This window comes from Hypanus sabinus, chromosome 13 (assembly GCF_030144855.1).
Source record: "Hypanus sabinus isolate sHypSab1 chromosome 13, sHypSab1.hap1, whole genome shotgun sequence".
Lineage (NCBI taxonomy): Eukaryota > Metazoa > Chordata > Chondrichthyes > Myliobatiformes > Dasyatidae > Hypanus > Hypanus sabinus.
In genome coordinates, this window is record NC_082718.1 from 92,857,556 (window position 1) to 92,873,880 (window position 16,325).

At 39.7% G+C, this 16,325-nt stretch overlaps 1 protein-coding gene across 1 annotated transcript; it reads left to right on the forward strand.

Annotated features, from left to right (window-relative positions):
- Positions 1-15,071: 15,071 nt before the first annotated feature.
- Positions 15,072-16,118, forward strand: LOC132403411 (hydroxycarboxylic acid receptor 2-like). The gene has a single exon (XM_059986819.1). It carries the CDS (start codon positions 15,072-15,074, stop codon positions 16,116-16,118), a length of 1,047 nt encoding a protein of 348 aa, XP_059842802.1.
- Positions 16,119-16,325: the final 207 nt, after the last annotated feature.

The following is a 16,325-nucleotide window of genomic DNA, read 5'->3' on the forward strand; positions in this document are numbered from 1 at the left end:
TTAGTATTGCAGATTTTGAACTGATATTTCTCTACTTTTTGAATTCTAGTTTTCCTCTTTGAGTTGAGGATGATTTTTTTCTGTTCCACTTAATTGGGTTCTGGGGTAATTGAAGAGCCCACTTTGGGCCATGCAAACTCTACCACAGACAAAAAAAAAGCAGGTGTTGAATGCTGAGTTGTTTAGGAGGCTCCGTGTTCTTTTCACTGTTTATGCCTGGTCACCACATACTTTGGTCATACACTTGTCCTCAGGACCTCTGAGAAGCCGCTCTCCTTTTTGGAACAGTGACGGGCCAGGGATTTACATCATTGATGGAAGATCTATACTTTTTCAAGTGGAGTTTGAAGAGGCCCTTGAATTTTTTTAAACTCAATCATTCACAAAAATGTTGCCTATTTTGGGAGACTGGTGTGGAACAGATGTGGCTGACTCACAGGAGAAGTCTAAATGTGGTGAGAGATTCATTACTTGTGAAGTTGTCCAGGTGAGGAGAACACATTGGTTTACCTACAATAATTCCTTTCGGGGTTCGGAGGAGTTTATGAAAACCACATTGATGCTACTTCTTCAGTACATTGAAGCACCTCGTGTAGGTTGCCCATGTCTCCAAGACAAACAGGCAGGTGGGAATCATGGTAAACTCGAGCATGGTGATAATAATGAGGGCTTGCCTTCAAATAATCCTCTCTCTGTGTACCAAGGAATGAGTGAGCACATTAAAAGTGTTGGCAGATTTTGCAGATCTGCTAAAGGCTTAAATGAATGTACAAGAAGTAATCAGAGGAATGTCACAATGTCACTCTTTTTTTGCCAAGGAAATTGAACACAAATGTTGGGAGATCATGCTTCAATGATACAGGCAGCTGTTGAGATCATATCTGGAGGACGGAATGCAATGCGGATCTTCTTATTTGAAAGTGTTGGAAGTGTTTCCGAGAAAGTATATCAGACTAAAACTCGAACTATGTTGATTATCTTATAAGGAAAGGTTGGAAGACCTGGAATGTATCTGCTGGAGTTTCGAAGAGGGTAAGGTGAATTGATTAAAAACACAAGAGCTCACATGGTCTTGACAGGATGAATGTGGAAGGGACATTTCTTCATTATGAGAATCCAGAACTAGAGATCACTTGCTAAAATTAAGGTTTTCTCTATTTAAGACAAAATGGAGCAACTATTTTCAAGCCTATGAATCTTTGAACTCCCTTCCTCGAAGACTGTTGAAAGCTGGGTTTCTGAGTAACTTTAAAGCAGAGAAATATAAAACGTGATTGAAATGCTGCTACAGTTAGACAGGAATGCCAAAGAAAGTTTAGAGACAAATCAGCCATGATCTGAAGATGTACTGAAGCAGGCCTAACTCTATTCCTAGGAACGAAGCACGGAAGAAGCAAACTGTAATGATATTACTGAAAGCAGAACAGGCACAATGGGCTACATAACGTACTCTTACTCCTCTTTCTTATTGCTTAACCATTCCCCTAAAAGCGTTGTCACTTCCTGCTTGTCCTTAGTGGGGAGGCAAACTTCAGATGTTATTTGAGGCTTATTTGTAAAGTCCTGAAGACAAACTGAGCTGTTTACCTTCTAGGCTGCTGCTGCAACACTCAACTTGCTTCACTTGCATTTTGATAACTCTGAAATTCTGTACACTGAAATTTATAGTAGTTCCATTTTGCAAATGGAGGAGTATAGTGAGGAACTCTTGGTTCTGGTTCACAATCAGCAACCACGTGACCAAATAACCACTAACTTCAGATAAAAAACTTCCTGACTATTCTGGCTTTGTTTTAGCCGCACCCATAAACTATGACATATTGTGGAAATAGTCTTTAATAGATTGCGTCCTTTTGCTTTCTCCCATTCCTCTTACAACATTTGCAACTCTCTCCACGATGGGTAATGAGACACATGTATGTGCTTCGGTGAAGGACATTTATTCAGCTTACAATCCGCCGATACTTATTTTAACATTTATCTTTGGATTCATTGGAAATGTGATTGCCTTGTGGATCTTCTGTTTTCACGTTAAATCCTGGAGACCAAACACCGTCTATTCTCTGAGCCTGGCGATTGCCGACACTCTGCTAATCTGCTGCCTGCCATTTCGAGCCGATTACTACATACGTGACAAGAAGTGGATATTTGGTGATGTTGCGTGCCGTCTGAAGATATTCCTGATATTTCTGAACCGGACAGAGAGTGTTGTTTTCCTTACAGTTATGGCACTTGATCGCTATTTCAAAGTGCTCCATCCGCATCATAAAGTGAACAAGATCTCTACAAGGACTGCAGTGAAGGTATCAATCGTTCTCTGGCTTCTAACAATATTGATTTGTTTGCACTTTCTGGTAGAACCTCGTACCTTCATACATAACAACGTAACTAACTGTGAGCCATTTAAAATAACTCAGCCTCTCAGGGTTACAGCATTTTGGACTAATATTATTTTCATTGTTTTCAAGTTTATTTTACCGGCTTCAGTGATCCTGTTCTCCACGTGCTCTATTACCTGGAGGCTAAAGCAGATGAAATCTGAAATGAGGGTTAAATATGAACGAGCTAGGAGGCTTGTGATAGCTGTGGCGGCAGTGTTCCTCATCTGCTTCCTACCCACCGATACTGCTGTAATTGCCGTTTTAATTTCAAGCAATTTAGAAGACTGTAAGTTATTTGATGTCTGTGTTCAGATATTCTACAATACGCTGTGCATAACCTATTTGAACAGTGTGCTGGATCCAGTTATTTACTACTTCTCAAGTTCAACATTTAAAGAAACTTTGAAGAAAGCTCTTACTTCTCATAATATCAGATTATTCGGATCAGGAACAGAGGATTCATTGCCACCAATACAACAAATCCAACGATCCGTTGAACCTGAAAGGTCTTCAGTCTGCAACACCGTTGATCACTTACAAACGGAGTCAACAGAGAATATATGAAGCTCAGCCTGTTATCTACCAATTTATTCATATTTCTTCAGGAAGAAATGTGTCGATTATGTACTGTATGAAATTACTTGTATTTATCTTATCTATCTTTGGGACTAGGACGACTGATCCCTCAGGTTTCTAGGATCAAGTTTCTAAGATTACTCACAACATTTAGCTCACTTACGTGTTGCTAGAGAATATGATGCCACCATACAGACAAGCTCGTTGATCACATGATGGATTTCTATGGAACTTTGTCAGGATCAAAGTGGACATTGTAAAAAATAATAGGTTGAGTGTTTTGATAAGGAAAAGGGAAACCTGCCTAATATTACACTTGCAATCATCTCCACTAAAGAAAAGTGTGTTTATTAATTAATCAAATTTGTTGTAATTTGTTTTATAACCAATTGTTTGTTGCAAACTATAAAAGCATTTTGAATAGATTGTAATCAGTGTATGCATTTCAGAGAATAATTTAACACTTGATTCGTTTCTGATGCTGTTTCATTGGAATGTGTGACACTCAGATTCCAGATAACGCATTCTTCCTGTGCTGCTACTTTGAAACAGACTTCCAACCAGTGCCATACCCCTTCTCCATTACGCTGCTGTGCTTCTCCTTTTCAAATATGTCTCTATTTTTTTCCCCATCTGGAAGTGATTATGGGAAGTTATCAAATCATATGCATCACACACAAAATTCTGGAGGAACTCAGCAGGTCAGGCAGTATCTACGGAGGGGAATAAACAGTTGACGTTTTTGGCCAAGACCCATCATCAGGAAAAGTGAAGCTCAAGATTTGTAGCATCTGCAGAGTCTCATATTCTGTTGAATAAATTGGATTCTGTGACTGATGAGTTTTCAGATATTTTGGACTAACATGTGGCAGAGTTTGCTGTAAAATCTATGTATTATTTGCATGGATTCAGAAATTGGGCACTTCTATTTACTGATGGCTGAAACTAGTCAAAGACAGCTGAATGGTGTGGTAGATATAGCAAGGCCATTCTGTCAAAGTTTGCAGTGCTGGATAATCCTCTGTCTGGGACTGTCAGTACAACTTAGTACCAATAATACTATTGTCATATGTTCAATTTTAGAGCATGAGAGTTTGTGCAAGATGGGCACTCCCAGGAGTTTGAAGCTGCTCAGTTTCCACTGCTGTGCCACAAATGTGGGTGCATGGTGCGAATTGTCCTGAAGTCAATAATCATTTCCATATTGGTTACTTACTTGGCACCAGGCCACAAGCTCTTCCACCTGATCTCTGTAGACCATTTCATCATTGATGGTTTATGAAACCCACCACTGTCATGTCAGTAGTGAACTTGACAATGTGATTACCCAGATGTTTAGCCTTGAAGTCATGTTTGAACAGAGTGTCAGCAGTGGGCTTAACACACAGCTCAGGGGCAGGTGGGGTGGGTTAATGGGGAAGGAGGAGATGAACGGGGATGTGCTTCCTGACTACCTGAGGTCTGTTAGTTAGGAAATCCAACACCCAGTTGCACAGCAGTTTACTTATATTGAAAAGTTTGCCAATGTCTCTGAGTTTACCAAGAGGTTTGTACTCTCTCTGTAGCAAGTGCAAAAATAAAGGTAATGATAGCTTTATTTGTTACATATACATCAGTACATTAAAACATACAGTGAAACTCATTGTCTGTGTCATCGTTTGCAATGTGCTGGGGGCAGCCCACGGGTTCCTCCATGCTTCTGGTGCCAACATCACATGCGCAGGACTCATTAACCCTAACCTAGGAATTTGGGATGTGGGGTGGGGGGTGGTGGAGGGTGGCACTGGAACGTTCAGATGTTTGTACTCTTCACAATGTTTAAAAAAATGATCACGGGTTTGAAACAAAGTTGAACGGAATTGAAAGAAAGCCAGGTATGAAACTCGATTTATTGCCAGTCCATAAATTACGGCAAGTGTTTGTGGGACGGGTGCTGGAATCTTCCGGGAACCCAGTTTGCAACTGCATTGTCAACTTGTGAACTGCCTGGGTTATGTACAGTTGACAGGAATGGAGCCCTGCGTACATTGGAGACGAACTGTGTGTAAAAAAGTAAAATTTCACCAGATTCAGACATGTGCATATTGGAGATTCAAAATAGCTGGAAGTACTTTATTCACAGAATATATTTTGCTGTCTCCAATGATCATTTTCAGAAGAAAACTGGAGATATAATTAAAAAGGAGAAACCTGACATGATTATGGTAGAGGGCGTGGTAGTTACTGGAAAACTGTTGGAAGAGCTAGCATTTGCATGATGGGTTGTCTGGCCTTCTTGTAATGCATGGTTCTATGAAAGTGCAAGATTACCCAATATGCTCTGTTTCCCTTTCACATTCCAAAAATTTATGGATTAGTAGATTAATTGTTTATGTTGTTGTAATTGGGCAATGCCAGCTGGTCAGGCTAGAAGGGCCTGTTACCGTTCTCTATCACTAAATAAAATAAAATTCAAAAGGTATTATACAATATTCAGGGGCAGAGAATGAAAGTATTATAATAATGTCCTGGACTATGGGCATGATATAGAGGATGATTAGATAGCTGTCACAGGTTAAGAGAGTTGAATTCCTTCCTCACAGATATTTGAATGTGTAAATTGTAGGAAGCTGAAGCTTAATGCAGATATCATTTATTGCACTTGGCATCCTACTGAAGGCAGCAACTACTAAAAGTAAATCTCTCACTCAGCTGAGTTCCAAAACTGGAATGGGTTAAAATGTTATAGTGGGCATCCTTCAACTCTTCAGCAGCTGCACTACTTCCCGACAGGTGTTACATGGTGACCCTCCAGCAATCTGACAATGATGATCATCATCACCATGGAGAAAGTAGCACAGGCAAAGCTCAGAAGCTCAAAGTAGATTTATTATCAAAGTACATATATGTCACCATATACAATCCTGAGATTCATTTTTTTCCAGGCGTACACAATAAATCAAGAATAGAATAATAACCATAATAGAATCAATGAATCAACTTCAACCAGTTTAGCCAGTGTGCAAAAGACAAAAAACTGTGCAAATACAGAAAGAAAGAAATAATAATAATAAATGAGTAAGCAACAAGTGGAAAGAACATGAGATGAAGAGTCCTTGAAAGTGAGTCCATAGGTTATGGGAATATTTCACGATGGGTCTGGTGAAATTGTGTGAAGTTAATTCATTTGGTTCAAGAGCCTGATGGTTGAGGGGTAATAACTATTTGTTAACCTGCTGGGGTGAGTCCTGAGGCTTCTGTACCTTCTTTCTGATGGTAGCAGTGAGAAAATAGCATGTCTTGGGTGGTGTGAGAACAAGCTCCTTGTAGATGTGCCCATTAGAATGGAGGACTTTACCTGTGGTGGACTGGCTCATATCCAGTACCTTTTGCAGGGTTGTCCATTCAAGCCAAGCGAAGGAGTTTGTCATCAAATCAAGGCTTTGGACCATATCATCCTTATACACAAGCTGCTGAGGAAGGGCCAGAAATAACTAATGTTTTGGGTAAAGGGATGGGACAAAATGATTAAAAAAAAGAAATTCCATGCTGTGGTTCTGGATAGCACACTAGTATTAGCCAAGTGTTTAGTTGTTAAAATATTTATTTTGGAATATTGGTAAAAAGGCACAAAAAAGCCATATCTAAGAGTTAGTATTGCAGATTTTGAACTGATATTTCTCTACTTTTTGAATTCTAGTTTTCCTCTTTGAGTTGAGGATGATTTTTTTCTGTTCCACTTAATTGGGTTCTGGGGTAATTGAAGAGCCCACTTTGGGCCAAGCAAACTCTACCACAGACAAAAAAAAAGCAGGTGTTGAATGCTGAGTTGTTTAGGAGGCTCCGTGTTCTTTTCACTGTTTATGCCTGGTCACCACATACTTTGGTCATACACTTGTCCTCAGGACCTCTGAGAAGCCGCCCTCCTTTTTGGAACAGTGACGGGCCAGGGATTTACATCATTGATGGAAGATCTATACTTTTTCAAGTGGAGTTTGAAGAGGCCCTTGAATTCTTTTAAACTAAATCATTCACAAAAATGTTGCCTATTTTGGGAGACTGGTGTGGAACAGATGTGGCTGACTCACAGGAGAAGTCTAAATGTGATGAGAGATTCATTACTTGTGAAGTTGTCCAGGTGAGGAGAACACATTGGTTTACCTACAATAATTCCTTTCGGGGTTCGGAGGAGTTTATGAAAACCACATTGATGCTACTTCTTCAGTACATTGAAGCACCTCGTGTAGGTTGCCCATGTCTCCAAGACAAACAGGCAGGTGGGAATCATGGTAAACTCGAGCATGGTGATAAGAATGAGGGCTTGCCTTCAAATAATCCTCTCTCTGTGGACCAAGGAATGAGTGAGCACATTAAAGGTGTTGGCAGATTTTGCAGATCTGCTAAAGGCTTAAATGAATGTACAAGAAGTAATCAGAGGAATGTCACAATGTCACTCTTTTTTTGCCAAGGAAATTGAACACAAATGTTGGGAGATCATGCTTCAATGATACAGGCAGCTGTTGAGATCATATCTGGAGGACGGAATGCAATGCGGACCTTCTTATTTGAAAGTGTTGGAAGTGTTTCCGAGAAAGTATATCAGACTAAAACTCGAACTATGTTGATTATCTTATAAGGAAAGGTTGGAAGACCTGGAATGTATCTGCTGGAGTTTCGAAGAGGGTAAGGTGAATTGATTAAAAACACAAGAGCTCACATGGTCTTGACAGGATGAATGTGGAAGGGACATTTCTTCATTATGAGAATCCAGAACTAGAGATCACTTGTTAAAATTAAGGTTTTCTCTATTTAAGACAAAATGGAGCAACTATTTTCAAGCCTATGAATCTTTGAACTCCCTTCCTCGAAGTCTGTTGAAAGCTGGGTTTCTGAGTAACTTTAAAGCAGAGAAATATAAAACGTGTTTGAAATGCTGCTACAGTTAGAAAGGAATGCCAAAGAAAGTTTAGAGACAAATCAGCCATGATCTGAAGATGTACTGAAGCAGGCCTAACTCTATTCCTAGGAACGAAGCACGGAAGAAGCAAACTGTAATGATATTACTGAAAGCAGAACAGGCACAATGGGCTACATAACGTACTCTTACTCCTCTTTCTTATTGCTTAACCATTCCCCTAAAAGCGTTGTCACTTCCTGCTTGTCCTTAGTGGGGAGGCAAACTTCAGATGTTACTTGAGGCTTATTTGTAAAGTCCTGAAGACAAACTGAGCTGTTTACCTTCTAGGCTGCTGCTGCAACACTCAACTTGCTTCACTTGCATTTTGATAACTCTGAAATTCTGTACACTGAAATTTATAGTAGTTCCATTTTGCAAATGGAGGAGTATAGTGAGGAACTCTTGGTTCTGGTTCACAATCAGCAACCACGTGACCAAATAACCACTAACTTCAGATAAAAAACTTCCTGGCTATTCTGGCTTTGTTTTAGCCGCACCCATAAACTATGACATATTGTGGAAATAGTCTTTAATAGATTGCTTCCTTTTGCTTTCTCCCATTCCTCTTACAACATTTGCAACTCTCTCCACGATGGGTAATGAGACACATGTATGTGCTTCGGTGAAGGACATTTATTCAGCTTACAATCCGCCGATACTTATTTTAACATTTATCTTTGGATTCATTGGAAATGTGATTGCCTTGTGGATCTTCTGTTTTCACGTTAAATCCTGGAGACCAAACACCGTCTATTCTCTGAGCCTGGCGATTGCCGACACTCTGCTAATCTGCTGCCTGCCATTTCGAGCCGATTACTACATACGTGACAAGAAGTGGATATTTGGTGATGTTGCGTGCCGTCTGAAGATATTCCTGATATTTCTGAACCGGACAGAGAGTGTTGTTTTCCTTACAGTTATGGCACTTGATCGCTATTTCAAAGTGCTCCATCCGCATCATAAAGTGAACAAGATCTCTACAAGGACTGCAGTGAAGGTATCAATCGTTCTCTGGCTTCTAACAATATTGATTTGTTTGCACTTTCTGGTAGAACCTCGTACCTTCATACATAACAACGTAACTAACTGTGAGCCATTTAAAATAACTCAGCCTCTCAGGGTTACAGCATTTTGGACTAATATTATTTTCATTGTTTTCAAGTTTATTTTACCGGCTTCAGTGATCCTGTTCTCCACGTGCTCTATTACCTGGAGGCTAAAGCAGATGAAATCTGAAATGAGGGTTAAATATGAACGAGCTAGGAGGCTTGTGATAGCTGTGGCGGCAGTGTTCCTCATCTGCTTCCTACCCACCGATACTGCTGTAATTGCCGTTTTAATTTCAAGCAATTTAGAAGACTGTAAGTTATTTGATGTCTGTGTTCAGATATTCTACAATACGCTGTGCATAACCTATTTGAACAGTGTGCTGGATCCAGTTATTTACTACTTCTCAAGTTCAACATTTAAAGAAACTTTGAAGAAAGCTCTTACTTCTCATAATATCAGATTATTCGGATCAGGAACAGAGGATTCATTGCCACCAATACAACAAATCCAACGATCCGTTGAACCTGAAAGGTCTTCAGTCTGCAACACCGTTGATCACTTACAAACGGAGTCAACAGAGAATATATGAAGCTCAGCCTGTTATCTACCAATTTATTCATATTTCTTCAGGAAGAAATGTGTCGATTATGTACTGTATGAAATTACTTGTATTTATCTTATCTATCTTTGGGACTAGGACGACTGATCCCTCAGGTTTCTAGGATCAAGTTTCTAAGATTACTCACAACATTTAGCTCACTTACGTGTTGCTAGAGAATATGATGCCACCATACAGACAAGCTCGTTGATCACATGATGGATTTCTATGGAACTTTGTCAGGATCAAAGTGGACATTGTAAAAAATAATAGGTTGAGTGTTTTGATAAGGAAAAGGGAAACCTGCCTAATATTACACTTGCAATCATCTCCACTAAAGAAAAGTGTGTTTATTAATTAATCAAATTTGTTGTAATTTGTTTTATAACCAATTGTTTGTTGCAAACTATAAAAGCATTTTGAATAGATTGTAATCAGTGTATGCATTTCAGAGAATAATTTAACACTTGATTCGTTTCTGATGCTGTTTCATTGGAATGTGTGACACTCAGATTCCAGATAACGCATTCTTCCTGTGCTGCTACTTTGAAACAGACTTCCAACCAGTGCCATACCCCTTCTCCATTACGCTGCTGTGCTTCTCCTTTTCAAATATGTCTCTATTTTTTTCCCCATCTGGAAGTGATTATGGGAAGTTATCAAATCATATGCATCACACACAAAATTCTGGAGGAACTCAGCAGGTCAGGCAGTATCTACGGAGGGGAATAAACAGTTGACGTTTTTGGCCAAGACCCATCATCAGGAAAAGTGAAGCTCAAGATTTGTAGCATCTGCAGAGTCTCATATTCTGTTGAATAAATTGGATTCTGTGACTGATGAGTTTTCAGATATTTTGGACTAACATGTGGCAGAGTTTGCTGTAAAATCTATGTATTATTTGCATGGATTCAGAAATTGGGCACTTCTATTTACTGATGGCTGAAACTAGTCAAAGACAGCTGAATGGTGTGGTAGATATAGCAAGGCCATTCTGTCAAAGTTTGCAGTGCTGGATAATCCTCTGTCTGGGACTGTCAGTACAACTTAGTACCAATAATACTATTGTCATATGTTCAATTTTAGAGCATGAGAGTTTGTGCAAGATGGGCACTCCCAGGAGTTTGAAGCTGCTCAGTTTCCACTGCTGTGCCACAAATGTGGGTGCATGGTGCGAATTGTCCTGAAGTCAATAATCATTTCCATATTGGTTACTTACTTGGCACCAGGCCACAAGCTCTTCCACCTGATCTCTGTAGACCATTTCATCATTGATGGTTTATGAAACCCACCACTGTCATGTCAGTAGTGAACTTGACAATGTGATTACCCAGATGTTTAGCCTTGAAGTCATGTTTGAACAGAGTGTCAGCAGTGGGCTTAACACACAGCTCAGGGGCAGGTGGGGTGGGTTAATGGGGAAGGAGGAGATGAACGGGGATGTGCTTCCTGACTACCTGAGGTCTGTTAGTTAGGAAATCCAACACCCAGTTGCACAGCAGTTTACTTATATTGAAAAGTTTGCCAATGTCTCTGAGTTTACCAAGAGGTTTGTACTCTCTCTGTAGCAAGTGCAAAAATAAAGGTAATGATAGCTTTATTTGTTACATATACATCAGTACATTAAAACATACAGTGAAACTCATTGTCTGTGTCATCGTTTGCAATGTGCTGGGGGCAGCCACGGGTTCCTCCATGCTTCTGGTGCCAACATCACATGCGCAGGACTCATTAACCCTAACCTAGGAATTTGGGATGTGGGGTGGGGGGTGGTGGAGGGTGGCACTGGAACGTTCAGATGTTTGTACTCTTCACAATGTTTAAAAAAATGATCACGGGTTTGAAACAAAGTTGAACGGAATTGAAAGAAAGCCAGGTATGAAACTCGATTTATTGCCAGTCCATAAATTACGGCAAGTGTTTGTGGGACGGGTGCTGGAATCTTCCGGGAACCCAGTTTGCAACTGCATTGTCAACTTGTGAACTGCCTGGGTTATGTACAGTTGACAGGAATGGAGCCCTGCGTACATTGGAGACGAACTGTGTGTAAAAAAGTAAAATTTCACCAGATTCAGACATGTGCATATTGGAGATTCAAAATAGCTGAAAGTACTTTATTCACAGAATATATTTTGCTGTCTCCAATGATCATTTTCAGAAGAAAACTGGAGATATAATTAAAAAGGAGAAACCTGACATGATTATGGTAGAGGGCGTGGTAGTTACTGGAAAACTGTTGGAAGAGCTAACATTTGCATGATGGGTTGTCTGGCCTTCTTGTAATGCATGGTTCTATGAAAGTGCAAGATTACCCAATATGCTCTGTTTCCCTTTCACATTCCAAAAATTTATGGATTAGTAGATTAATTGTTTATGTTGTTGTAATTGGGCAATGCCAGCTGGTCAGGCTAGAAGGGCCTGTTACCGTTCTCTATCACTAAATAAAATAAAATTCAAAAGGTATTATACAATATTCAGGGGCAGAGAATGAAAGTATTATAATAACGTTCTGGACTATGGGCATGATATAGAGGATGATTAGATAGCTGTCACAGGTTAAGAGAGTTGAATTCCTTCCTCACAGATATTTGAATGTGTAAATTGTAGGAAGCTGAAGCTTAATGCAGATATCATTTATTGCACTTGGCATCCTACTGAAGGCAGCAACTACTAAAAGTAAATCTCTCACTCAGCTGAGTTCCAAAACTGGAATGGGTTAAAATGTTATAGTGGGCATCCCTCAACTCTTCAGCAGCTGCACTACTTCCCGACAGGTGTTACATGGTGACCCTCCAGCAATCTGACAATGATGATCATCATCACCATGGAGAAAGTAGCACAGGAAAAGTTCAGAAGCTCAAAGTAGATTTATTATCAAAGTACATATATGTCACCATATACAATCCTGAGATTCAATTTTTTCCAGGCGTACACAATAAATCCAGAATAGAATAATAACCATAATAGAATCAATGAATCAACTTCAACCAGTTTAGCCAGTGTGCAAAAGACAAAAAACTGTGCAAATACAGAAAGAAAGAAATAATAATAATAAACGAGTAAGCAACAAGTGGAAAGAACATGAGATGAAGAGTCCTTGAAAGTGAGTCCATAGGTTATGGGAATATTTCACGATGGGTCTGGTGAAATTGTGTGAAGTTAATTCATTTGGTTCAAGAGCCTGATGGTTGAGGGGTAATAACTATTTGTTAACCTGCTGGGGTGAGTCCTGAGGCTTCTGTACCTTCTTTCTGATGGTAGCAGTGAGAAAATAGCATGTCTTGGGTGGTGTGAGAACAAGCTCCTTGTAGATGTGCCCATTAGAATGGAGGACTTTACCTGTGGTGGACTGGCTCATATCCAGTACCTTTTGCAGGGTTGTCCATTCAAGCCAAGCGAAGGAGTTTGTCATCAAATCAAGGCTTTGGACCATATCATCCTTATACACAAGCTGCTGAGGAAGGGCCAGAAATAACTAATGTTTTGGGTAAAGGGATGGGACAAAATGATTAAAAAAAAGAAATTCCATGCTGTGGTTCTGGATAGCACACTAGTATTAGCCAAGTGTTTAGTTGTTAAAATATTTATTTTGGAATATTGGTAAAAAGGCACAAAAAAGCCATATCTAAGAGTTAGTATTGCAGATTTTGAACTGATATTTCTCTACTTTTTGAATTCTAGTTTTCCTCTTTGAGTTGAGGATGATTTTTTTCTGTTCCACTTAATTGGGTTCTGGGGTAATTGAAGAGCCCACTTTGGGCCATGCAAACTCTACCACAGACAAAAAAAAAGCAGGTGTTGAATGCTGAGTTGTTTAGGAGGCTCCGTGTTCTTTTCACTGTTTATGCCTGGTCACCACATACTTTGGTCATACACTTGTCCTCAGGACCTCTGAGAAGCCGCTCTCCTTTTTGGAACAGTGACGGGCCAGGGATTTACATCATTGATGGAAGATCTATACTTTTTCAAGTGGAGTTTGAAGAGGCCCTTGAATTTTTTTAAACTCAATCATTCACAAAAATGTTGCCTATTTTGGGAGACTGGTGTGGAACAGATGTGGCTGACTCACAGGAGAAGTCTAAATGTGGTGAGAGATTCATTACTTGTGAAGTTGTCCAGGTGAGGAGAACACATTGGTTTACCTACAATAATTCCTTTCGGGGTTCGGAGGAGTTTATGAAAACCACATTGATGCTACTTCTTCAGTACATTGAAGCACCTCGTGTAGGTTGCCCATGTCTCCAAGACAAACAGGCAGGTGGGAATCATGGTAAACTCGAGCATGGTGATAATAATGAGGGCTTGCCTTCAAATAATCCTCTCTCTGTGTACCAAGGAATGAGTGAGCACATTAAAAGTGTTGGCAGATTTTGCAGATCTGCTAAAGGCTTAAATGAATGTACAAGAAGTAATCAGAGGAATGTCACAATGTCACTCTTTTTTTGCCAAGGAAATTGAACACAAATGTTGGGAGATCATGCTTCAATGATACAGGCAGCTGTTGAGATCATATCTGGAGGACGGAATGCAATGCGGATCTTCTTATTTGAAAGTGTTGGAAGTGTTTCCGAGAAAGTATATCAGACTAAAACTCGAACTATGTTGATTATCTTATAAGGAAAGGTTGGAAGACCTGGAATGTATCTGCTGGAGTTTCGAAGAGGGTAAGGTGAATTGATTAAAAACACAAGAGCTCACATGGTCTTGACAGGATGAATGTGGAAGGGACATTTCTTCATTATGAGAATCCAGAACTAGAGATCACTTGCTAAAATTAAGGTTTTCTCTATTTAAGACAAAATGGAGCAACTATTTTCAAGCCTATGAATCTTTGAACTCCCTTCCTCGAAGACTGTTGAAAGCTGGGTTTCTGAGTAACTTTAAAGCAGAGAAATATAAAACGTGTTTGAAATGCTGCTACAGTTAGACAGGAATGCCAAAGAAAGTTTAGAGACAAATCAGCCATGATCTGAAGATGTACTGAAGCAGGCCTAACTCTATTCCTAGGAACGAAGCACGGAAGAAGCAAACTGTAATGATATTACTGAAAGCAGAACAGGCACAATGGGCTACATAACGTACTCTTACTCCTCTTTCTTATTGCTTAACCATTCCCCTAAAAGCGTTGTCACTTCCTGCTTGTCCTTAGTGGGGAGGCAAACTTCAGATGTTATTTGAGGCTTATTTGTAAAGTCCTGAAGACAAACTGAGCTGTTTACCTTCTAGGCTGCTGCTGCAACACTCAACTTGCTTCACTTGCATTTTGATAACTCTGAAATTCTGTACACTGAAATTTATAGTAGTTCCATTTTGCAAATGGAGGAGTATAGTGAGGAACTCTTGGTTCTGGTTCACAATCAGCAACCACGTGACCAAATAACCACTAACTTCAGATAAAAAACTTCCTGACTATTCTGGCTTTGTTTTAGCCGCACCCATAAACTATGACATATTGTGGAAATAGTCTTTAATAGATTGCGTCCTTTTGCTTTCTCCCATTCCTCTTACAACATTTGCAACTCTCTCCACGATGGGTAATGAGACACATGTATGTGCTTCGGTGAAGGACATTTATTCAGCCTACAATCCGCCGATACTTATTTTAACATTTATCTTTGGATTCATTGGAAATGTGATTGCCTTGTGGATCTTCTGTTTTCACGTTAAATCCTGGAGACCAAACACCGTCTATTCTCTGAGCCTGGCGATTGCCGACACTCTGCTAATCTGCTGCCTGCCATTTCGAGCCGATTACTACATACGTGACAAGAAGTGGATATTTGGTGATGTTGCGTGCCGTCTGAAGATATTCCTGATATTTCTGAACCGGACAGAGAGTGTTGTTTTCCTTACAGTTATGGCACTTGATCGCTATTTCAAAGTGCTCCATCCTCACCATAAAGTGAACAATATCTCTACAAGGACTGCAGTGAAGGTATCAATCGTTCTCTGGCTTCTAACAATATTGATTTGTGTTCACATTCTGGTAGAACCTCGTACCTTCATACATAACAATGTAACTCACTGTGAGCCATTTGACATAACTCATCCACTAAGCCTCACAGCATTTTGGACTAATATTATTTTCATTGTTTTCAAGTTTATTTTACCGGCTTCAGTGATCCTGTTCTCCACGTGCTCTATTACCTGGAGGCTAAAGCAGATGAAATCTGAAATGAGGGTTAAATACGAACGAGCTATGAGGCTTGTGATAGCTGTGGCGGCAGTGTTCCTCATCTGCTTCCTACCCACCAATATCGCTGTAATCGTCATTTTAATTTCAAGCAATTTAAAAGACTGTGTGGTATTTGATATCAGTGTTCAGATATTCTACAATACACTGTGCATAACCTATTTGAACAGTGTGCTGGATCCAGTTATTTACTACTTCTCAAGTTCAACATTTAAAGAAACTTTGAAGAAAGCTCTTACTTCTCATAATATCAGATTATTCGGATCAGGAACAGAGGATTCATTGCCACCAATACAACAAATCCAACGATCCGTTGAACCTGAAAGGTCTTCAGTCTGCAACACCGTTGATCACTTACAAACGGAGTCAACGGAGAATATATGAAGCTCAGCCTGTTATCTACCAATTTATTCATATTTCTTCAGGAAGAAATGTGTCGATTATGTACTGTATGAAATTACTTGTATTTATCCTATCTCTCTTCCATTAGGACTATGATGACTGATCTCTCAGGTTTCTAAGATAAAGATAAAATTTTCTAAGTTTACTCATAACCAGCTACACTCATTTAGCTCACTTACTTGTTGCTAG